This window comes from Passer domesticus, chromosome 1 (genome assembly GCF_036417665.1).
Source record: "Passer domesticus isolate bPasDom1 chromosome 1, bPasDom1.hap1, whole genome shotgun sequence".
Lineage (NCBI taxonomy): Eukaryota > Metazoa > Chordata > Aves > Passeriformes > Passeridae > Passer > Passer domesticus.
In genome coordinates this window covers 140051359-140077396 of record NC_087474.1, presented here as the reverse complement: position 1 = coordinate 140077396, position 26038 = coordinate 140051359, and the positions used below count along the sequence as shown (strand labels likewise).

General features: G+C 36.2%; 1 protein-coding gene across 7 annotated transcripts in view; it reads right to left on the bottom strand.

The window, feature by feature from the left end:
* VPS13B (vacuolar protein sorting 13 homolog B) overlaps positions 1-26038 on the bottom strand; it is a 426582-nt gene that overhangs the window by 73146 nt on the left and 327398 nt on the right. For all 7 annotated transcript variants that reach the window (XM_064392805.1, XM_064392810.1, XM_064392794.1 and 4 more), the window contains 4 exons: positions 21142-21549; positions 9119-9318; positions 6390-6597; positions 5855-6039 (listed from right to left, as the gene is read on the bottom strand). In XM_064392805.1, the coding sequence (XP_064248875.1) occupies positions 5855-6039; positions 6390-6597; positions 9119-9318; positions 21142-21549 (1001 nt within the window). The remainder of the gene's footprint in view (positions 1-5854; positions 6040-6389; positions 6598-9118; positions 9319-21141; positions 21550-26038) is intronic.

Genomic DNA, 26038 nt, shown 5'->3' with positions numbered 1-26038 from the left:
CAGCTGAATATTTTAGCCCCAACAGGGAATGAAAAGTAAAAGGGAAGCAGAGTCAGCCAAAAATGAGGTATTCCCTGTTAAAAGGAAAAATGAATGTCTTTGACATTGATCATAATTCTTTTCCTGTTGACTGTCATGTCAAATCCTTCCTGGAATAATGACTTACAGTAGGTCTAATGTCAGTCATTCTTAAGCTCATGCTTCCTTAAGCCACTGTTTAAACAGCCACAAGGTGTTAGAATATGACTATTTATTGGATGACAGTGTTGAAAAAATCAAATTCCAGACTAGCAAGTTTGCAAATGCTTTATTTAAATAGCACATGCATGTAAGGCAACGTAACAGACAAATTTTTGAATCCCTGCCCTTTGAAGCTGGAGATATTTTATGTTCTCCTAAAAAAGATTTCACCACCTTTGGAAATGCTCTGTGTGAATTTTACCACGGTGGTTTTATTTACATAGTCTTTCATTATTAAATCTCAGTTAAGCCCTTGCAACCTCAGAACTATATTCACAGCACTAAAATATTCTTCAGTAGACCTTGAGATTTGGTTAATTTAATCACCACTTTTCTAACCTGTGCTCTGTTTCTTAGGACACTGTATAAAGAAGAAAGGCCAAAAAAGGAGACCTCAGCACGCATTCATTGTTTCATCAGCTGTTATAATGCTGACTACACGTGCGTGCAATAGGAATCCTGGCAGGTACACAAGGGAAACATCCTCAAATACAAAAACCTGTCAGGGTTGTAGTTCAGCAGATATTTTATTTTAACTTCATATGGAGAAATGAGCAAATGCTGTAGTTTATCTTTCTTTTGTTTAACAGCTTATATCTCCCACTGGATGACAATCCAGGAGAAAGAATTTTAAGTCTGTGTTAGTGATGCATCTTAACTAAATCAGATAACTCAGAATTTGGAACACTACACATTGTACGATTACTTTGATTAGATAAATCTGGTTTTCTCCTGCTTTTAAATCCATGCCACTCGGGTAAATGCTCTTGTGACAAGACATAGCTTTTGTTTGAGATATGGGGCAGTGCCAGCAACATCCCTCATTGGAAAGGTAACTCTACAATGGAATGACAATAAATGAGAATTTCTGTAAAAGGTTCACTAGATAAAAACAAGCCTCCAGCTGTACAGGAGATAATTTGTGTGTCCTGTTCACCTGTCTGTACAGAAAAGCAGAGTATTTCCCTGATGGCATATGAACTGTTTCCTACCTTGGTGAGCCCCACCCAATTTTTACTCTCTCCTCTGCCAACCTAAACCTGTCAACCTTGCTCTTGGTAAAGATAAATGATATAAAAACATAAGCCAGATTACATCAGAAAAGTATAACAACATCACAGGCAAAGATAAACATAAATCTGAGATTCTTCAGACTGCAGGAAGACACAGGAAGACTTTGGGGAAACTAGACACACAGTGCAATTACAGTTCTAAGCCCCAGAGCACAAATATTCAACAGAAATTTCTTTGAGGTTAAATATCTACATGTAGCTAGCTTCATATTGTATCTGCACAATGTGAAAGTCACTACTGAATCAGTAACAGATTTTTCTCTACTTTTTTTTTCTGCTTTCCCTCTTTTGAATTTTAAAAATATCACAGAAACGAAGATGACTTGTCCTTTCTCAGATATGGACCTCACAGATCCAAGTAACTGTACAAGCACAGTTAAATTTAGCATCACACAACAGCTCTGAAATACAGGTTTTTGTTATGATGTAGAATATATTCAATTATTCTTTATGTTCTGGGACAGTGGAATTATCTGCATAGTAATAAACTATTGTCTGAAACCAGAAATTACTCTTACTCCTGTCATTCCAATGGCATACTTTCAAGGCAACCAGAACAATCAGAATGGAGGAAATTGCCACAAATTCTCTTTCAACTGGCCTAGTAGCCATATCAAGCCAATGCCCTCATTATTTAGGAGATGAAGAGAGACACTATGAAGCCCTTACTCTGAAATTGAGACTGCCCAGCCCATTCTTGTTCCTAAAAGATGATCCTAAAGATGCTCATGTATCTTCTATAATTCTGGTATCTCTGCAGGAGACATTTCAACATACATTCTAAACCAAAATCTGCTTGAAGGCTATTACCAGGCTTCAAAGTTCTGGGTGAAAGACATTTCATGGTCAGATTTCATAGGAATGAGAATCATCACAGCCCACAGATTCCAACCTAACTGCCACACCACAAGACCATCACAGAGCAATTAGAAGACCTTTTCCCCATAATGATGAGCTGGTTGCCTTATAGAATATAGTTCAATGTTAAACTGGGAAACTGTGGCAGGCCTTAAGTCTTCACATGTGATTACTCACTGAGACAAATTTATAAACACCTGCACAGTTTTTGTTACAGAAATTATCTGCACATGAGAGTGACCCGAATGTAGCAGTAACTAAATTTTTGGAGCAAGATTAGTAGGTTTTTTTTCTCTCTGGTTTTGTGTACATAAACAAAAGACATACATGTATTTCTTTAAGCACAGAATAAAATAGGCTTTTGAAGTTGCTCATCTTTAACCACAAGACTTCCTCTTACCAGTAGTCTACTTGAATTATTTGTTTTACCTATTATAATGGAAAAAGTCTCAGAAAGCATCCCTTTTTTTGACTTATCAATATATCAATCTCCAATATTTTAAAAATAATGGAATTGCTACTTCATCTTGCTTTTTACCTTTTGAAAAATTTTTGTGAAAATTTTCCAAGTTTGAACTTCCCTCTAGTCCTGAGGTGGGCATATGATTCTCATGTCAATACCATTCTTTACCTTTGAAAGGCGTTTCCTCAAATACTAGTTATCTGAAAGAATGGTAAATCACACAGAGCCAAAGGACATTTACAACATGGGAAATGGGACAGTAAGGGCTTAAAGATGATATAGAGTTTGCCACGTCTGTTAAACAGGGAAAACAACAAATTAATATACTTTCCACCTGCTCAAAGAAATATAATCCTGCTGCAATTTCTTGCAATCGGATTGAGGATTCTCACTTCCTTCAAACTATTAGATCCAAGCTCTATTTCAACCTTCTAAAGAAATGACAGGTGGTATACCACGGCAGAGACATCAGTTCTTCCTGTTCCCCCACAAATAAAAGCAACAAGTTTGGACTGTAAAAACAAAGTATTACAAACTTGACCTGTGAAACTGCTTCCCTTTGCAACAACACAAGGTAAAGCACAAGAAAACAGCTCTTTGGGGCAATTTAGAAATAGCAGCAAGGCAGGGTTCAACAGAAACAATACAGCTCATATCAACTCATAATCTGAAGCTGTTCTCTATCCTTTGGCTGCACCAGATAACACGCACCTTCAATATTTAGAAAAATTCTCTTTATGGTGAAGCTTTTGCAAGTTCCAGGAATTTGAATAATAGCTATAAAAACAGAGAGTTCTAAAACCTACCCATGATTAAAACGTTATGCTAGAAGTTTAACAAAGACAGAAAACTAGATGAAATGTGATAGCAACTTACTCAGAAAGAAAGAACATGCAACTGGAAAACTTCAAGAAAAAAACCTCAAAAATTCAAGACAAACTGCAGAAGGGCACCTTTGACTGTATCTTTGTGAAGCAGAGGATTAAGGGAGACTGGTAACACAGCTGGGGACATTATGGATCCTCCTTGCATTTGAACACATCCACAATCCTGGGAAAGTTTTTAAAGTATATTTTAATATAGCTTAGTATCATTATTGTGTTTAAATTTAGATTTTTTTTTGTTTTCAAAAAAGCTGAAGTCTTTGAATTGCAGATGTTCCCTAATGTTTCATTTCAAGAATGGAATAAAATAAATACTGTTTTATCTTTTTTCTCTTTGTATTTAATGAATTTTCTGTATGCACTAAATCCCAGTATATTAATTAACATGTATCCTCACAGGGAAAAAGTGGAGCTGATGAAAGGCCTCATGATTAACTTAAATTAGAATCTGCAGTTTGATATGAGTATTTTGTAAATGCACTTTACCTAAAGAAATCAAAAATTTTCTCTGTATTACTTATTCTACCCACATACGTCTGTTAGATTAATTAAAAAAAGCACACTGCCCATGTTTAAAATGACTGTTTAAAATGGTTCATCAGGTTTATGGCCATTTCTGGAAAATGTGATAAATCACTACCTTGAGCCAGGCAACAATTACTCCCATAATTAATGGCCTACAACCAAAGCATTTCTGCACATCATGTGCTCAAGGCAGTATTTTTGACTAGATGTCCTCTAACTTGCTGGTGTCTTTATATTTTCTCTGGTGGTAGAAATCTGAAGAATGACATGAACACCAGCAGAGGCTGACCCCTGGTAGCTGGGTGCTTCTCACTCTCTGAGGCAACCAAAGTGGGTTGGATCTTCTCTTCTCTAGACCGTCGTGCGGAAGCACAAAGCAGAAGCTGTGTGCTACTAAAAGCCCAGATGTGTATGCCCCTTGAAGAAGGGCTGATATTCCCCTTGGACAGGGTCATATTGTTCCACAAGCACATACATAATGGTTCAAGATGTCTGTTATCTGTAATGGGAATGTAATGTAATGAAACCAAAACCTTGGTGTGCCGTGCTCCAAAAATACCAGCCTGAAAGGAGGCAAAATGGTGGCTTTCATAGCAACCTAATAGGTCATCAAGACAGCCTACAATAACACAATTTTGATCTTTTATTCAAACCTCATGCCAAGTGGAGCTGATTTTTTTCCATTTAATTTTAATTTTCATGTAACTGAAAGGAGCTGACATTTGGCTGTCTAGAGGGCAAAGAAATTGGCAGGACACTTACATGATCTCACCAACAGTATGTGCACGGTAATAACATTAAATCATTTATCTGAGGAAGATTATCCTACTTATTCATAACTCAAAGCATATTGGTGAATAATTCAATTTTAAAAGCAATTTTTAACATCACAGCAATAATGAAATATAATTCAACAGTTTTGAACAAATAGGAAGAACTGGGAAATATTTATTTCCCTTGACTCTCAACACTATTCTGATTAACAAACAGACTAAAATTAAAAAAAAATGACAGGTCCAATTTGTAATATAAAAGGGAAACAGAGATTACCAGAATTAAAATTGAGTTAAAATCAAAATATGTATGCAAGGAATAAGTGAATTTAAAGAAAATTACACTAGACAGGAGAAAATGTAATGACCCAATTGCATACATTAGAAAGCAAAAATTCCAGCACATTAAGGATCAGTGTAATTTTGAGGTATGGTCTACTTTTGGGGCATGGAGACTGCAGCACTCAGCCTCCTTCAAAGAGAAGTTCCATGATATCCCACAGTCAAACTGCACCGTCCACTTCAACCCTCTCAAGGAAAAATGAGAGAAAACAGACCATTTCCCCCTACCCTATGGATCTTACTAGGACCAATGCAGCCATCTGCCACCACAGAAACAGGAGAGAACAACCAGATTGGAGCTTTTACTTCAATGATTCCACTAGATCTTGGAAATTTCAGACCAGGTCTTTCCTCACGTGTTTCAGTTTTAAACCAAATGAAGCCTTTATGCAAAGACTGATGGATGAAACCATAAAAAGAAAGAATAAAAATTGTATGCTCACAAACTAAACCTGCTAAACTTGGCTATAGCTTATTATGCAACATAAAAACTGCAGAGGTAAGAGGGTAAAAGGTTTATACAAGTAGTTTTGAAACTAAAGATATGCTCAAGCTGTGCAATGTACCTCATATTGGTTTTATAGAGCTCCTGACATTTGTTTTTTGCTCGTTTTTAATAAATCGGAGTTTGAAAACTTTTACTTTACAGCAGTAACATTTCCATTTGTTACTGAAAGTAGAAAACTCATTACCCACCTGAAGAACATCTCCAAGGTCAGCAGTGCTAATATCTGGGTCTTCAGTGGTATTAAAAGGAACAGGGTTAATTTTTACAAGAGTGAGCACTCGAGGTTCTGGATATCTCCACAGCATCATTCCTGGACTATCCTCAGTTTCATTGTAAAACACAACTTCATAGGCATTGGGCAGCTTTTGTGCTTCTGTCAAATGAAAGAAAGTTATAATCCGTTATGCAATTTCTAGAAAGAAACATGCTGGTTTATGAAACCAAAGTGATTAAAAAGAAATCCCTTGGGATCAAAAGGAGAGAAAATAAAAAAGCAATTTCCCTGACTTTTAAAACATTACAGCTTAATGGAAAGAAATCAAAAAAGTCTTTTAAAGTATTTTTTTTTAATTCTAGCAGATGTCTTTTCAACTGCTTTTCCAAAAGATATAAAGTTATTCATTGTAAGAGGCAAGTAATGTCTAATAGGTTACTACTATTTTTACTCTATAACCTAGGAAAAAAAGGAAGAAAAAAAGAGAGCCAAAATTATATCCTTCTTACCTGCATCTTGTATATACTGGAAGAGGCCTGTTCTCAGATCATCTGAGGTATGCTCAGGTTTTGAGGCTGGATTCCTTTCTGCAGAGAAACACGTTGGGTGTGTACGTTCAGCTATCACCGTCTCTACACTGCCCTTTTTACTCAGGTACTGCCACAGAAGTTCCTGGAGAAGAACTAAACAGTTCAAATGCTCTTGACCCCAGAAAACCTTTAAAATGAAAAAAAGAGAGAGAGAGAGAGAAAAAAAAGATGAAGAAATTACATAAAAATATTCAGCCATTTTTGAAGGGAAAAACACCTCCCTAAAACAACAGGAACTTTATATGGCTTTGAGTCTGCTCTACTTACATTTTAATTGCTTGCAAGCATTCTTAACTTTAAAATAAAGGACAGAAGCAACAAAATATCCTTACAAAGCCATTTGTCAAATGTGTTCTTTTCATTATCTGAAGGAAAACATCAATTCCTATAATTTCATAATTAATAGTGATGCTGCCTGGAAGACCACAGACCTGGAATGTTATATTCAATAACTGTACATAATGCTAGGACTGGTCACAGGTTTCTCAGTTTAAGACATGACAAAAATCCCTTAAAGATGCAAGGTTTAAACTCTTCAAAGAGCTTGTTGCTCCAAAACTGGAACTCTGGAATACATTTAAAATTAAGTGACACAGCAAAGAATGTGATGCAAAAGATATATGAAAGATCATCTTAGGTACAAAATGTAAAGTCCAGAAGATTTGCACACTTTGCAGCAAAATAAAAGGCAAGAAGGCATTCCCTTCTCCCATCTTGGACAGGCATTGCTGCTTTTTTCAAATCAAGCTTCTGTTTGAGAGAATTACATGAATTGGAACAAGTATTTCAGACTTCATGTGCAGAAGCAGGCCTTGAAGCAACATGGAAGACAAAGAAGCAATTAGCAACACAGAAATTAGACGAGGAACCAGTGTGGACTGAAATCAAAATGCCCAGACTGTAACTTAAAAGTCATGATAAGGTTGTGAGTAAAGTAAACAAGTCACGTATGAACTTAAAGAGTAGTACAAACTTTTCAATGGGGGAATACCAAATTTCAAATGTGAAAAAAATCAAAAGATGCCTAAAGAGAGTGTAGTTGCTAAGAAGGTAGGTTTTTTCTTGCCCTGCATCTACAAGCAAGCCCACAGAATACACCAAGACCCTCTTGAAACACAGCCACAGCCAGTCCTGAGCCAAACATTCCCAGGCTAGGCAGGTATCCCTGGAATTTTGTGCATCTCCACTGTGGTTTCTGGAGTACCTCTGGTCTGGGGGTCTCACACCTATTCTAGCACCACCTCAAAGGAGCTCTCTGTCCCTTAAGCCAACCCCAGAGGCCCCAGTTCCCCATTGACAGAGGAGGGGTGAATGTTTTTATCCATCTCACACTTATAATCATTTCATCTGTAGGCAGCTGGGAACTCCAGGACATGGAACTCCTACTACAATATTCAGAGATGAGGAACTGATTTTACATAAGCTCTCAAGGTTCTGATGCAATCCAAATTAACAGTGATAGGTGAGGTCATGTTTAGAGCTGGTAAAATCATTAGCCATAAATAAATTAATTTCAAACAGAACTGCTAATGATTTTGTCAGCATTCTCTAATCTATTCTGCCAGACCAAACACTTAATTATCTTCTGCAAAAGCTAATTGTCCCTAATTATACTCTAATAATAAATGGCTTTCTGAGAATTATAGATTTTTTTTTGGTACTTCTCAAACTCCAAAATTTTGGAAAAAAAATCCCCAGCATTTTATTACCAACACATTTAGGTAGTACCTGTGTACTAGTACCTGTGAAAAACAAATAAAAAGCACCTGTACCAAGTACCTGTGAAAAACAAATAAAAAAAGAAGCAAAGAAAAAAACTGACTTTATTCATTAAGATAAACTGTTTTATAAATTTGTATTATCTGATTAACCCTATTTCCAGTGCTGCGCTCCTAAGACCTTCTAATTCCAATTCTGGGAAAAAACTTACTGACACAATCAAATGTCAAAATTTCCTTTTCGCGTTTTATATAATTGATTTATGCATTTATTTAAAAACATTTGGTATGTATAGATACTATAATAAAAAGAATCAAAACAAGACATATCTTAAAGCCTACTTGTTTAAGCCCCACAGAATCTATTTTTCATTTCAAGAGCTCCCAAGCTTCCTGGACTGATTTCAAGTTGTGGGCACTTCCAAAAAGGAGAGGATAGCACGGAAAACTGAGTATTAATTGTTACAAAAAACAGTTTGCAATTACTCCCCTGAGAAATTTGTGTAATTTTAAAAAGAAAGGATATGTACTTCTTAGGGCTACCCCTAGGCATTAGAGACACGTAGATCATGGACAGACAGACACACACCCATCAGAACAGGACCCTAGATATTAAGTGTTAGTAATTTGATCCAGTAGTTTTAAGGAACACACACACACAGCTAAAATACAGGGTTTAAGCAGTATTTTTTAAAAAAATAAATCAACCCCAAAACACAGTACACAATTTTTTAATCAACAGTTTACATGAAAGAGTAGATACTTATTTTGTAAGGTAAAATAAAAACCACCCAAATAAAACATGCAAAAAATCCCCACTCTAGCGACCGGTTGTAGGATGCGAAGGCTTTAATGAAATTTATTTTTGAAAACTCAATCATCCAAAGCCAGTCCAGCTCAACAGCACAACCATAAGCATCTTATACAGACCTGCAGCAGTCCTCCTCTCAAATCAATGTAGATTTTTGGAACAGATTGCTCTGGGCCAGGATCACCACTGTGCTTGCACCACTTGGCTTCCACGTTAACAGAGCAGCAAAAAGGGCCAATCAGAGATTTTGCTCTTTCTTTGAGACTTGTTTTAAGTAAGAAATCTTTTATGTCAAGGACTAAAGATGATCCATGGATTCCTAAAAGGAGAGAGAGAAAAATTTAATTCCATTGGCAGTTATTCTCCCAACATTTTTGTGCTTATTTCCTGAATTCACTTTACCATGAGCCTGGGGATCTCTGCCCACAAGCCATTACTCACACAAGTAGTCCCACTGACTTTCATGGAAATACGTGTATGGACAATCACTCTCAAGTCCAAGGAAGGACATCACAGCTGGGCAATGAGATCTGTAATTTTTTTTTAATTTCCTGTTTTTTTTAATTTAGCTTTCCCTTACCACACTATCAACCAGGCTTTATACCATGCTGCTGTAACACAGCAGGTATGTCTCATCCACATTCCTTACCAAGAGCCATTTGCCAAAACATACTTTTTGTGTTCTGAGTACTTTAAGGTTTATAAGAAGAGACATTTTTCATTAAACTATGAATTTTTTTAAAAAAAAGTCTATTAAGAACAAGAACAACTGCTTCACTTGATTATATTTCAAACTGATAGGAATAGAGATTTTGAACAGTTCTCTCTGCTTTTGTCAGGTTAATTACTAAAACATGGCACCTTGCTAGACTTAGGAGTACTTAGCAGGAGAAGAAGGGTGCTGTTTGAATTCAAATAATTCAAAACAAATGCTTATCTCAAAGTACATAATGCACATTTCCTGAGAAAAGAATTTAAAGTTTTCATATCATAACCTTTTGAACTTTATATAGCTTCATAAAACAAAAAAAAATTATAATGGCAGATTACATTTATGACAGAACTTACATACTCTCATTAAAGACAAACATTTTGAGGATAGAGACATCATCTAGAAATATCCCAGCTCTTGTGAATTTAACTTACTGCAAATCACTGTTTAATAAAATAAACCATGCCTAATATCGCTATTTCTTTTGTATATTTACATGGAAAGTAGTACATCTGAGGTTGGCTTAACTTTTATCTCCTTTGGTGCTAATACTTGGACTCAACACCCTGAATGTTGGATGTCACCCTACTTTATAATGCACACAGCTTATTTTTCTAATGAAACTAGAAATTTACAAAAGGCAAAAGATTAAAAAAAAACCACCTAAGGCTTATACACAGGTGTTTCAAGGTACGGTTTCATTTTATATTTTTATAACTTTGCTGGTAGAAAAATCCCCCCAAAACACAACTCACTGTTTTGAATCCATGCATTAAAACTTCACCCATGAATCTCTCCTAGTATCCAAGGAAGAAGCCTGTATCCTGGGGCTTACAGTTTCATAGCACTAAGCACTATTTTTTGTAATGGAAGGAGATACATTGCATTTTTTTTTTAACCAGCAAACACTAGGAAGGCGGTTCAACAATGCCCACAGCAATAATGGCATTGAATTGTGTCCAACCTGAGTAGGAACCACAAACTTAAACCACCTCTCCCTTGAGCAGCTGGAGTTTAGTAAGAATGATCAAGGACTCAAATCATTGTCCCATGCCAGTCAACAGGACTGTTGTCACTGACTGAAAAAGGAATTCCAGCTTTGGGTTTTTTTATTTAGGCTGGCTTCTGCTCTCCTGGGTAACAGGCTTATGGGACACATCCATTCAAGGTCGTTTTTGACACTGAATTCCAGTGATAATCAAGAAAATGAACATCAACACACACTGACACCCTTCTATGGTTAGTTATTTTAAGAATACTTGGAAATACTTTTTTTTTTCCCACATTCTATATGGAATTTTGATTTTAAAGGAAAGAAATTCTCTTTAACTATTGCACAATTCTTCAATATAGAGAAATTTCTTCCTATAGTTTTACTGGAATATATGCCAAGCTGCAGAAATAACAGAAGGGGAAAAGGAATGTCAGAATACAAGTGGTTTTATTTATGTTTTCTTTCACTGGGATTACACTTGGAAGGATTATGCTTTCCAGTCTCTTTGTGTTGTCATCTCAGCTCCACAAAGTACAACGAAAACATAACATCCAACAGCTTAGAAGTAGAACTGAGCATTCAGCACATAATACTGCTGGTTCAAAATCACCAGTGCCTTTCTCAAATGCTAAGCAAACAATGAGAAATGAAGAAACAATTAAGAATAAGGAAGTGTTGGTTAGTTTTCAATACATGAAATATTACAAGACACATCCATGGACTGTGTCCTACAAATACCAGGAAAAGCTCAGGAACTCAGTAAGAGAATTTTATTTTGCTTTCTGTGACCCAGAGTGCTCTTGTGTAGACAAGACTCACACCCTTGTCCCTTCTAGCAGTTGTACCTACATGTCCTTTCAAGGATGAAGTGATTCAGTATTAAAAACCACTGTTCACTGTTAGAAAAACTGCAATGCTGAGAGCATTTACACGAACTTGCATGAAGTGATGTTTTGAAGAAGCTTAAAGAAAACAAATGAAGAACAAGCATGCAGAAACCTTAAAAAGCAGTAGTAAGTCTGAGAGAAGTTCCAGTAGGGTACTATTTCCATGGAAATCCTAAAAGTATATGTTCAGTCCATGAAGTGCTTTCCCATGACTAATGCAATCACCTCAGAAAAGCAAAGATGCAAAATAATTTTCCCTTGTTTTTGCCATCCCACACACTATTTTCAGCCAGTCCTTCAATGCATCTCTCACAAACCTCTATTGTGGAAGTCTGCCTTCAGTTTCAATAGATTAAATCAAAGTCTCCATTTGAAGTGAACTTGAGATGGCAGCACAAAGAAGCAATATATCTTCATAAATAATTGCTGTGACATGTAGAAGTTAACTTGTGCTGTTTGGATTATGGCTCATGAACACCACTGCACTTTTCAGTACGTGCAATAATTTACTTTTAGGAACAAACAGTTTCATGACTTTTAAAATACTCCTCCAAGAGACTAATAAATATGAAGCACTTGCTTTGGACAGCATTTAAAAAATGCTGCCAGCCCTCCCCTGTCAGATTCCAGCCAGAAACACAATAGCACCACAAAACACATCTACACTAATGGAGCAAAAGAGAACTTAGACCAAGCTTCTGTGTGCTATTGCAAGAATTACCTTTATGATGACATATGCTCAAAAGGAATAGCCAGGTATTTTATATGGTTGGAAACAACATAGGAGGATTTAAAAATCGCTAGCTTGTCACATTCTTAAAAAATTACCTTGCTCCAAAATTAAAGGTGGAGGTCATTACAACAGAACAGTGAAAAAAATTTACCTAAAGATATTTATTTTGATATTCTAGCATCTTTTTTAGTCAGTACATATACTTGATTTATGCTAAGATTTAGAAAGACATCTCACAGAATCTGAGTACCCTAATACAATTTTACACATAGTTAGATTAGGGTTTATATATAATTATAGTAGAGTTGCATTAGCATTTGTCAATAATAGGAGTCTTCATCCTTGTTAAAATGCTGTGTATCCATAAATCCTTTTGTGTGAATAGAAAAAGAAAGAGCTGGTACATTTTAATAGATGCAGCAAATATATAAAAACAATCCCTGCCTTACAGTAACAATCACTTAGAGTTTAAGCAATACAGGTATTAAAAAAGAGCTCTGTTTGTTCTTCCTGGTTAACAAAGGGAAAGACAATGTTTTGACATAAACCATGGACTTTCTGTTTTCAAAAACATTTCAGTGTTGACATTTGAATCAACTCCAAATGAAATGAGTAGAAATATAGAAGGAGCTTTTTTCCTTCTATTATTCCCTGTGCATTTGCTCTTCCTTAGCTGCAAATGCTGTTTGGTTCATTGCACTGTCACCTAATGCAACACAGAGCATGCTTTTAATTGGCAAACTTCAATAGGGGACAAGAGAATTAAGAAAATGAAAACACATGTATTTTAACAAAGGTAGCAAACGGCACTGAACTGGCACTTAGCTCTCTTTTGAAAAGCCAGTAGCTTTGCTACAAACAACAGCAGTATGAAGAAAATTGCTTTTCTGAGTTTGGGGCAGCTCAGAAGCCAGAGCGTGTCCCAGAGCACAGATGCAGCCGTGCTGGTTCAGAGGCATGTGAGCGATGTGGTCTCACTGCCAGCAGCAGCCTGTTGATGTATTCCCACCCAAGGGATCCTGGTGCCCTCTGAAGGAACAACTCCAGGCTCCCCCATGGGTCCTCCATGCCTGGGGGGCAGGGATACAATCTTGCTGCTGAAGATCAATTAGCAAGTGGGTTTCCTTACTACCTTCTACTAAAGTGATAGTCTATGATATTTGGTTCTGAACATTCACTCTTCACATCTGTAACTTCAGTAGCTACTTTCAGATTGTCATTGACATTAAGACAGCTATTAAAATATAAATATGCCATTATATCTAATATATTGGTGCAACTATCTACACAATTCTTCCCTCTCAGGAAAACTGTAGATACATCACATGCAGGGTAGTTATACTATAGTTACAACACTCTGTTGACAAGTATCCTTGACAAACCATCTTCTGAGAAGAAAGGGTAACAAAGCTGTGAAAATAATTACACGGGAAATACTGCAGTTAATTAAAGAGTCAGCCAATTTACTCAAGTCTGGAAACAGCGGTAGCAAACAAATGGCAAAACGTAGTAAAGAACAATTTAAAGAACAATTTTCCAGGAGAGATTTAGTTAACAATCCACTGACCGCACTGGATTTCTCATTAGTATCGAGCTGAATCTTATGATGGTTCATTCTCCCCAAGAGAACAATACTTACATGGTACCAATTAGCTATTCTTTAGTGAAAGAGAGTTTTTCAGCATTACATTGGGACACATATGGGCTCTGTAAAAACATGAGATGTGTAGCACACGGTAAACAGAAAGTAATGATCTTAAACAGGCCAAACCCTTGAATTCATCACTAATAAATGTCCCCATGCATTCAGCAGTACTGGCTGCTGGGAGCCTGTTTTCTTCAAATACTTCAAACACTAAAATCCAGGAACATTTATTATTTTAATCCATTACAGGCAGTGGTTGATTTAACTTTATTGGTTGTGGTGGTGGTAGTAGTTATAGTAGGGGTAAAGCTATGTTCTTTTACACATCATTTCAAAAGGGCTTAATTATATTTTATAGCTCAGGCCAGGAATCCTGCTTGTTTTGTGTCTAACAAGGTTCAAATGGAGTTCAGGTCAGTGATGAATCAGAAGAGAAGTCAAAGATGGTTATCTATTTGAAATGAGCTCATCTCCCTTAAAGAATAACTGGGCAGGTACATCATGTTCATTACACTACTGCATACTAAATAACTGGAAAATCTCAATGCACTTGGTGATTTGGTTATTTTGGATTTTGTAATGCCTGATCACAGAGGGCATATTAAAGTATAGATCCAAAGGGATTTTAATTATTGGTCAAGGCTGTCTTGGGAGTACGATAATTTAGAATATATTTGTAAAGCTCCATATTGCCTTATGTTATTCCAATTAGGTGGAGAACAATGCATAATATAAATCACCAAAATAGTGCTCATATTGCATGTGTGAGTCCAGCTTTTAAAAGTGAGTGCCATATTGATATGAGTAGTACTTGGTTCTTTTATCATAAACATTTTTAGATACCACCAGGTTTCAGAAAAGCAGCTAAACATTCTTACTCCAGCTCTACAGATGGACATGGGGATGTTCTTCAATTAAGAAAAATATCTATGCATTTTCACATTTTAATTTTAGGTGGCTGGCTGAAAACTTTGGCTTATTATCAGGAGATAGCTGGTACCTAAAACTGTCACTGATCTTTGAAGTTGTAGATACTTAGCACAACTGAAAAATCAGACACTGAATGGTGGCCCAGCAAATGAAGCATTACAAAACAGTGGACGCCACTCAAAATGTATCCAATATAATCACCACAAAGTTGATTTAGAGTCGCAGCTTTGATGTCTTGCTCCTCTGGCTCTACACTGGATTCAGTGAATTTTAACTACTTTAGTAAACTAAATCATCCATGAAATAGAGGGTAACTTTTCTTTATAAATAAACCATCCTGAAGGTAGTGTCTGGCAGCAGCTGAGTTCTATTTGGGCCTCTCTAACCCAGTCAATTATGCTTGTGGAAGCTCAAGCCTTGACAGATACACCCAGGCCAATGAACCAAACAGGTTTCCCTGCACTCTTGGAATGTGGCTCCTGAGGATCAAGGACAGTCCAGGTCCAGGAGTATTCCAGTCTTCTCCTTAAATCCTTCCTCATCTGTATACTTCTCTGTATTCTCATTTGTGCCAGCATGGTTGTTAAAGTGTACCTGTGTCCAGTGAGCCAGATGAAGGAGTTAATCTTGTTGCAAACTTCTTTAGTATTGGGTTAGTTTTCAGAGAAATGAGTGCCCTGACTCAACCCACTGATCTGCTACCTAAGTAACTGAGTTAGCATAAGGCAGCATGTGGAAAAGTGTGGCTACAATAACCTGAATTTCCTATGAAATTGCACCTTTAGTCTGGGCAGCAAGGTAGTGATTCCATCCCATAAAAATATTCTTGACATGGAAAAAGAAGAAACACGTCAGTATATCAACAATTTAAACAGCTTAAGTAATTGCTCCCTACAATTGGAAATAATGTCTAACCTCTGTGTCCTCCACCTCACACTAACAAATGAAGACTGAACCAGAAAAACATCACAGAAAGCATAAAACATATAAAGAAAACTTTCACTGTTGTATCTATACTCTCATGAATTTAAACAGTCTCTTAAATTGACTTCCATGTAAATACTGTATCACCTACTACTACCATATACACACTGGGATTCCACTATCAAAAGAAATTCCAGTTGCAAAAAATATGTAATTAATTTCACAATAAAAGATGAAGAGATTAAAAATCCAACCATATTTGCTTGGAATTAAATTTAATCTGAAATATTTTTAAAGCTGAGTTACTCAGAGAGCAAATGCAGGTCTACAAAATTAGTGCACACCGTCTTGAACAAACAACCTTCAAGGAACTTTTAATTCTTTTTTTTACTCTCTGAAGTTAACGTGCTAGTTCATCAGTAGCAATTCTGAACCCTATTACAAAGTATCAGTAGGGAATCTGACCAGGATTAATAGTGGTACTCAGTCCTGGGATTAGATGGTGTCTTGTTTCATGGATTTTAGGCCATCTGTTCTTCCCTCCTACATTATACTCCTGCAGAACTATAAACGCACCTCCACCTCAGGGACTATAGAAAGGAATTAGAATTCTTCTGCTTTTCATTATCACAAGATTCAGTAACTCATTTCATTGTCAGGATAATCCCCTTTTACTCTTTCTTTTGCGCTTGCAGGATATGCCAAAATGACAAATAAAATCCCAGATGTTAGAGACCTGATGAGGTCTCCACCTTTCCTTGAGTGTTGGGTTTAAGCTACTTGGGACACGGTGTCAAATCTGACAGGACCCTGATGCCCACACCCAATATTCATTAAGATTTGTTAGTGATTTGTATAGCTGTCTACAAGCTGCACTTCCACCTCAGTCCTCAGTGGCCATTTAAATATTTAGTTTGTCCTCTGGCTTTTACTGACAGAGAATTAATTTCCTATTGTTCAAGTGTTGGAAAGAGTTTATATTTCTTTCTAAAAGTAACAAACGCCTTCTGGGTGCTGTAAATGGCTTGTTACTGCTGCATATTATTTTAGGTAGTCATATCTAATTTAAAGTTTTATTTCCCCATGGGCTAACTTGCATATCTGCAGCATCCAAAGGCTATGACAACGCCTTAGCAGAGTTTTCTCGAGGGAGTGAGTTAACTCCAAATTGAAGTTTGGTCTTTGTGCTATACCAATTCATATCTGCATTTAATTTCTAAAAGTTCTGTAAAGTATCTCAAGTATGTAATTATTTTCAGGTTTAGTAAAAATACTCGCAATTATCATAGGCTCAACCAGTGTTTATTTTTTCCCCCTTATTTATATGCTAAAGTAATCATCTCTACATATGGGACAAAGGGCTGGGGAATTCTGTGTATGATCTTTGGAATATTTTATGTCTGTAACTCTCTCAGTTCAGACACTGAACAGCACGACTTCCCTCCCGTGTCCAGCCAGAGTAAAATAAGGCTCCACTGAGAGGCTACAGGCTTCTTGCTGTCTTTCACTTTGGGGAAAGAATGGTCCTCAACTTCTCTTATCTGCTCTTTTGGCAGGTAGGTAGTGCTAATTTCAACTACAAACCTAAACTAACTGAAAGCCATATGTTTAGAATTCCATTCTATTTTCTAGTATTTCTTGCTAAAACTTACTTCAGTTCTAATGCCCTGTGACAGTTAAGCAGTGAGTCACACACCTCAAACACGATACCAAGCCATCTCAGATCTGACTGGGTACATGGGACTTGAGCTCTTAGCATTTATGGAAGATGTCACGTACATCAGAGGACAAAAATCACTGAACCAGGTCTAACAGCAGTTCTTGGAGTTGGGGTTTTCATCAACAGCACAAACAAGCTAAGTGTTTGATTTTCAAAAAAATGGGTACAAGTTTTAACTTGTAACTCCAAGCCTCAAAATATAAAATTACTAGAGATAATTGTTTTATTGAATATCAGTACGATGAATTCCTACCCTTAAGGGCATCAGGAAAATTATAATGGTAGCCTCTTTTAAAGTCATTTTTTTTAAAAGAGACTTTGTTTTGTTTTATTATTTTTTCTTTTTGTGCCAGTACACTGCAATACAGTCTACAACAGTATTATTTTACTAAAACCAAAATAGTGAGTATTTAAACATGAGTACAGAGGGGAACATAAGTATTCTAACAGAAATAGTAACCATGTTGTTATAAGTAACTGTTGTACTAAAACCTGAAAAATGTCCAAAAGATTAAGTCCCTTGACACACTAAAAGTTTGGGGTTCTACAACAGCACAGCAGTATATACAGAAATAGAAGTGTTTTAGTTTGATCCAATTGCAATGTGACTGTTCAACACTTATAATTAACTTTGTTAGAAGTGAAATCATTCAACTAATTAGCCCCGCTGTTTTTCAGAAGCTAAACATTTTTAGTTTCGTAAGAATTTAAGAAGAAAAATGAAACTAGAATGCCTTTAGTTTTCATGATTAAACCAGTAAAGTCTAGAGGGAAAATTGATAATTAAAAAAAAAAAAGTTGGATAGCAAGCTTTCTTCTTAATTTCAGCTGAAAAGAAATGAAAGCAATACACAAGGTCATGCACTTTTATTTCCCCCCCATAAGGGAGGGAAAATGACGACAATATATATTCTTGTGAGGCTTTCTTTGCTCAGTAATTCCCAGCAAATAGGATTCCTTACAAAACAACTTCATCTCCTGCATTAAAACTCATCTGGAAAAGGGGTCGTTTACACTGTTTATAAAACACTGCCACATAAAACGTGTAAAAAACCATATTTCACTAAAAATAGCTTGCGTAAGTAAGGGATTAGAGTAGTTTCTACTGCTATAATTGTTCCTTTGTAGTTTTTTCCATGATGTTTTTGAATAGTGTTTTTAACTATGTTTATTAAAGTCAGCACATCAAAAAGGATCAAAGAGTAAGCTAGTGAGAACCAAAGAAACCCCAAGCGTATTGTGTTGTCTCACTGGGGAGTTATGCAGATTCAAGTAAACAAGTGCAAATTGTTGAGGTTTTAATGAAAATTTTCTACAATTATTGTATCTGAAGTCATTCTATATAATAACATCTGTACAGCAGATGGCCATACTGTACAAAAGGCAAGCAATGCTCCTTTTTCCTCCTCTGTTTTAACAGTACATCTGAGATGACTACTTTTGTCATTGCGCTTAGCTTGGTTCAGCAAATAATTCGTAAAATGCAGCTGCTGCAGATGGTCACAATAGTTATTCAACTGTAAAATCAAAGACACAGGGAAGTATTCACGTATTAGTTTCATTCTATTAAAAAAACCTGACATTAACCCTGTTCAGCTTAGAAGGTGTATCTATAAAACCTTTTATAAAAAGAACAGTAGTGAAGAACTGAGTTATTTAAATGCTCCTTCCTCTCAAGACACAGGTAAAATATTTTAAAAATTGGGTTAGCTTGCATAATTTCTTTGCAATAATAAAACAAATCTAGTTAGCAACTGTGGTATCCTTCTAAAAGATTTTTAACATAAGATTATAATATCATTTCCCCACACTGAGAATTCTATCTTCTCTCCTGAAATTGTAATTTCCACCTTGGTTTCTATCAGCACTTTAAATTCAGATCAACAACTGTAAAAAAAAAAATCCAAGTAATTTCTTAAAAGATTTTTTGACAATTTCAATCAGTTTGCGGAAGTGTGTCTTTTGCTCTAATTAGAACTTAATTTATTACACCATAACAGTATGTAAAACCTCATGCACATGTACTTTTCTTTTTATAAAGTAGAGATAAAGCATTTTTAACTGGAAAAAAAAAGTGAAAAGTATCTGTTGATGTCTACTAATTTTCTGGTTATGGAAGTTCTTTATATAGAGTAACTAATGTCCATTTTCATTAGATTTGACATCAGTATTGCTCCACTTCACAATGCCTGCCAGACTATGACCGTACTGAAGATTCATGTATGGCTTATAACGCGTAAAATAAAGATTGATTTTCTCAGACTGCCAGAAGAATTAAGAAACAGAACTTCATAGCTGAAAATGTTTCTGAAGCTTAACATGCAAGGCAAGGTACGTCCTCCTTCTGGGAGGATGAAAACCTCCAGGGTAAGTGAAATACAGTGTGAGTTTGCCAAATTGCTTTAGAGAACAGTGAGGGAGCAGCCCGGCTTTGATGTATCGAAGCATGATGTGGACACCATAATGTACCGTGGGACAGATAACGCACAAATGATAGAGGGGAGCCCAAGGAAGGGAAGAGGATTATGACACAGAAACAAAACTAAAACTATTTAAAGCACATTATAAAGGCTTTTACTCAGCTGCAGTGCCTTCTATGCTAGAGTTGTGATCCGAGTGGAAAAGCGTGGGAACACAGGCACTGCTCCTGCCTGCACTGCTGTTTATTAATCGATAAATCAAAAGTTTCTGGCCCCAGCACTTTCACGGGTTTTCATGTCCTATGAACCTTAAACTTTTCATTTTTAAAACAATAAAGAAGAACTGGAACTTGCTGGCCTGAGGAGAAATATTTCTGATGAAAAAGAAATAAATCACCACCTCAGCTGGCCAACAACTTGTTCTTCTCAGCTAGAGACCGTTCTACCTCTCAAGCTACTCTTCCAACTACCTACATCTGGCTCATCTCCACACCATGGAAATACACCATCTTATTAATTTTACTGAAATACTAATAAAACAATTTACAATGACACTCAAAATATCTCCATTTTAAATGAGTCTCTGGTATCTGGTTAATTGTACCCGAGGCTTTAAGTTTCCTTGCAGTGCTTCAGTAATGAGGCCAGAGTGCCTGTTTTCCCTGTGTGACTCTCAGGTGTGCAGAGGAAACATGTAAAAATTGAAAACTTCATAAATCTGGAGCAGAGTAACAGCATGACCCAATATTTATATAGTAGCACCTGTCAGGGCTCTGAACAATTATTTTTACATATTTTAAAGACAAAAACAAAAGTCCTAACAAGAAAATCTAGTTACGGAGTGAAAACTGTCAAAATTTTGCCCTTTGAATTATGTGCTAAATTATTGGAATACCAGAGGAGTGATTCTCATAACCACTATTTGAGCCAGAATTCCATCAATAAATTAGTAATTACAACCTAGGGGATATTAACTACAGAATTAATCATTCTTGGGTGCTCCCTCACAGAAAGGAAAACTTGGGTAATAGAGTCTATCAGGGATTTGCTGTTTTCTGTTGTGGTTTTATGATGTTGGCTGGAGCAGTTCCCTGCAATGCCCCACACTTTGAAATGGTCACTAGACCACCACTCACACAAACCAGTAGCTCTTCCAGCTTTAAAAAAAAAGTCTTACCTGCAGTTTTATGTCCACTTTTAATATTCAGGCTTCCACTGAGGTTTGAGAAAGAGACTAACAAACAAGGTTTACTGGGGTGTGGGATGGTTTCCATCAAAACAACCATTTGAACAGTGTGAATGGAAATTTTCTGGAAGCAGGAAAGGGCTTGCCACAAGTTTTCCTGCATTGAAGCCTTTTGCACAGTGCTGGTGTGGGCTGCAGGTAGAAAGTCCTTTGTACTGGGGTGTCTGGATATCAAAGTGATGTCCTCATCTGGAATAATGCCAGCTGATGAAGCAGCCTCCTTCCTGGGCACATCTTCATTTGTGGTTATGATTTTCTTCAAGAACTGGTTTATTTGGTCAAGTCTGGCAAAACTGAGATTTGCTTTCAAAGGTTTTGATATGTCCACATTTATGTCAGCTGTAGGGGAGAATTGGAGAAAGAAATGTGACAAGCTATAGTGCAATTATTCAAGCTGTGTGCAAATATAAGCATTGAGTAGAAATAGCTTTTCTACCGTATTTGAACCATATTTCATTACAAGGACTGAATCAATGTTAAAACATAACAAAACAGTATTTTTAGCAATAAATCTGAATTAAAATATAATCAAAAATACTAAAAGCAACCATCACTATGTACAATTTTAAAGGAAGAAACATGGCACAAAATGGATTTTATCTCATCTCTTCCCTGGGATCACCACAGCTATCTGAAAGACACACTCTTTATTTGAGTGCGTAGGAGGGGAGATACATTAGTTCTTTTGTGTCAGAATAAAAATATACTTCACATTCTCTTGAGTTTTATATCCAGAAGAACTATTTGACTAAACTCCAAAGCCAACAGCGAACATTTTCAACACATTTAAATGAGTGAATAACATGTGTATTGTGTTGTTTCCTACACAGTTCATATGCAGCAGTCTTCAATGCGTTTTCAAGATGAAATGTGAAATAAAAAACAAATACAAAAACTGAGCTATGTTTAGATTTCTTCATTTTCCAGGGAGATTGGAATAATGTATTGCTTTAAAAATTTTTAAAAAGCCATTTTTATTCTTGAAATGTTTTTCATCTCCTCACCAAAAAGGATTTTGGTGTTTCTCAGACTACTAAAAGACTCACAGAATTTTTAGGAACCACAATTAATATGAACAACATTATTAATAGTGATAGCCTGATAGCTGAGATGCACGAATTGCCAAAATTATTTCACAGATAGGAAGCAGGATTTTATGAAGGCTGAAACTTATTTCTGTGCTGCAGCATCAGTATGTAACAATTCCTTACAGAATCTAGCTTTTAACTTAGTTTTTAACATTTTTAATTTCAAATTCAGTTTTTGACCAGCAATGAGACAGCTATTCTGGTTATGGGGAAAAGGACTTTTCCCTTTGCTGTTTGATTGCCACTGCCCCAACCCCATGAACCAAAAGTGATTAAAATTCTGTGCATATATCTAAAATAGATGAAATGTTCAAACAGCACTACTTAGTTTCGAGTTTCATTATAAATATATACAGGAAACACTGTCTGTTGAAGGTTTTACATAGATTAATGAATATTTCATAGAAACCAGTTTCAAGTTGTCCAGGATCACATCTTACTCTTAACATTGATGCAAACTAATGAGCTTGATTCTTCCATTCTTTAGATAAATTTTTACACCAACAGTAAAGAGCTGTAGGGACAGAGTTTCAGAGCGTCTTTTAAGAACAGTCTTATATTGACTTCGGAGACTCACAGGCATGCAGCAAAGTACTTTTCTGATCCCCTCCCCCCAAAATATCTGGCACATTTTCTACAAAGATAAGATAAATTTATTAATGGCTGCGTAAGATCTGTCATAGCTGAACTTAAAAAAACCAAAACAATCTTAGAAAAATGTCTGCACTACTCCACAAGCTACAGATAACTGAAATTTAAGACTGAGAAGTTATTTTTAACTTAGAACTTTAATTACTGATTTTCTAAAAATGCTTTCTCTTGCACTGAAACTAGGAACTGGCAAAACACTAGGTAATATGTGGGTCTAGCAGGAAGGCAAGTACCAAAGCTAGAAAGTTGGGCATTAGAAGAAAACAGGATTGGAGAGGGTTGTAAACACTGGAATTGACTGCCCAGGAAGGTGATTGAGTCAGGATCCCTGGAAGTGTTCAAGAAGCAACTGGACATGGCACTCAGTCAGGATCTGGTTGACACGGTTGATCAAAGGTGGGACTCAATGATCTCAGAGGTCTTATTTCAACCTCAGCGATTCTGTGAGGATTTTCATGCATTCAAAACCACACAAGATCAACTTGGAAGAATTTCCAAAATCCTTATGTATTGACATTTTAATTGAAATCATGGGAAGAAAAATGTCATAATACTTTGGATAAACTCCCTACCCTCTTGGCACTTGGAATATCCCAAGATTTGTCTGCCTTCTATGCAGACATAACGGACCTCTCCTTCCTTTGAGAAAGGAGTTAGGAATAAAGTAGAGACCCATATGACATTATGACATTCATTTATTTACAATAGTCAAATGGAGAGTTTTTAAAATAAAATGTTAAAAAACCCAACCAAACAACTGCCTTATAAATTTAAATTTTTCCCTTAGTACTGTATTTAATAAAGGAGTAAAATAAACACATGTTACGTATTGCTTTTGCTAAATACATTAAGTTTCTAAGGTAGTAAAGGAGGACCCTTGTTCCTTGGTATGGCAACTTTTAAATCTAATTGCTTTATCTTATACACATCTGATTGCCAGCACTTTCCTAAAGTAATACAGCCCAGAAGGGGGAAAAGACCCAAGAAACCTCCCTGACACCCAAAAACTTCTTAGAGCTAAGTTGACTCAACAGATGTCAAGGGCTTAACCCAAAGCTTAACACATGCAAAAACTGAGTGTGAAGGATGGAAAAGGAGATGAACACAAAGGGAGAAGCTGCTTTTGGGGCTTCCTTTGGCCAGGGCAGAGAAGACACAGGGCGCTGGTGCAGCTCAGTGGTGGAACATACTTGACACTTGGGCCGGTGCTTTTATCACTGCTCTTGGCCACTCGTCCAAGAAGGCAATAAAAAAATGGCCACCAGGACACCAGAGAAATGCAAATGACTTCCCTCTTTTCTGTTTGGAAACTGTGCATGTCACACAGAAAAATGCTGTCATGACTGGTAACTTGACAAAGTTTTGTATGAAATTATTATTAACCAGTAAATCAGCCCTGACAGAATGTGGTGGCAGCCAGAAGTATAATTGCAGAAAATGTGACTTTGGAACGTTCATTGGAAATATTTTAACTATCTCATAATGATATAGGTTATTTTTACAACTGGTTAAAGATTATGTAAAGAGATTCTTTGGTATTTTAAGTAAAACATTCAAAAAGAAAAGAAAAAACACAATTGAGCAATCTTTAGTCTTTGACCTCTTTTATACATTATCCTTAGCAATGTAAAAGAAACTTTAACATTCCTCCTAAGGAAAATATATTTAAGTGATGGACAGAACAATGAAAACTGATGAAACATGAAGAGCTATTTATAGGAGTTGATTAAGATAGATATTCAGCCGCCTCACCAGACAGTCAAAATGTACTCAAAAGAGCTTTAAAATCTATGGGTCATACAGATTCAACTGGAATAAAATTTTTGGGGTGCAAAATCCAAGTGTAACAGTTTTTTAGATTATTTTAAACACCTTGGGAAGAACAGCACATAATACTATGCAGATTCTATACCCATAGGAAAACACAAGCTTCCTGTAACTCCACTGACTCTTTGAATTCCCCAGAATTACATCAGGATCAACAGAGACCAAAAGGTAGTTCAAAGTCATCTTTAACGCCTCCATTACATCAGCTTCTCCTTTGCCTATTAGTGACTGGCTACCAAAATTATAACCCAATGCATTCTTTAGATTTAAGGTGTATTAGCAATAACTTATTTTGCCAGGTGTTATTTATTTCCAGCAAAACAAAGTGAAAAAATTTACTGTGCTTGCAAATCAAGTGCATTCAAGAGAGGTACTTCTGTTATTCTTAAAGCAAATGGAACTACTTGGTATCAAAGCAATTTTTGATTACAGTATAGCATTTGAGTTAGAATTTGAATTGTTCTTTCTCTTCCACAATTTCTTCACTACTTCTCTTTAGATTACCCAGTAAATCCATGTATTTCAATTATTAGTTTCTAATTAGCCTTCACAACTTTCTGAACAGCAGCTAGGAAACAGAATGATGAAATAACTGGTGAGTTAAAAGGAGATTAGATAAATATAAATAAATTACACTTATTATATGCTCCCACCACACCAGGAGATGACTTAACAGTGGAGGAAAAAGAAACACTTTGGAATAATGAAATCAGAGAGGGAATTCAGGTCCCAGAGGCGATTCTACGGAGTTTTATGTTAATGTACACCTTGTGGGGGACCAAAAATCAACTGGAATAGTTTCCTGAAAACCGTTTCCAGCTATTTTCTCATTTTAAAAGTTCCAACTTCACTTGACCCATTAGTCATCATATTACTTACATTTATTATGTATTTTGAAATCTATTACAAAAAACCCAATGGATTCAATATGGCCTGTTTGAACTAAATCATAACAACTATAAAAGGAAACCTATGAGCAGCATTCTGAAATTTCTGTCTGAAGCAATTTCTTTCTTTGTCATTTTATTACTTAGAGCTTCAGTTAAAAAAATGCAGGGTTATAAGTATTTTATTCTTGTTCTCCATAACATTCAAATTTGTATTGGGAAGATATAATTTTCATCTGTGAATAGTGATATTACTCAAAAGGACTTTTTCTTTGGAGGGCTAAGGATGAATAAGCAACACAAAAATAACAAAGGCTCCTAGCACAGTTGCTCCAGGTAAATTACAGCTTACTGGAGCTGGAAGCTGGACTTATA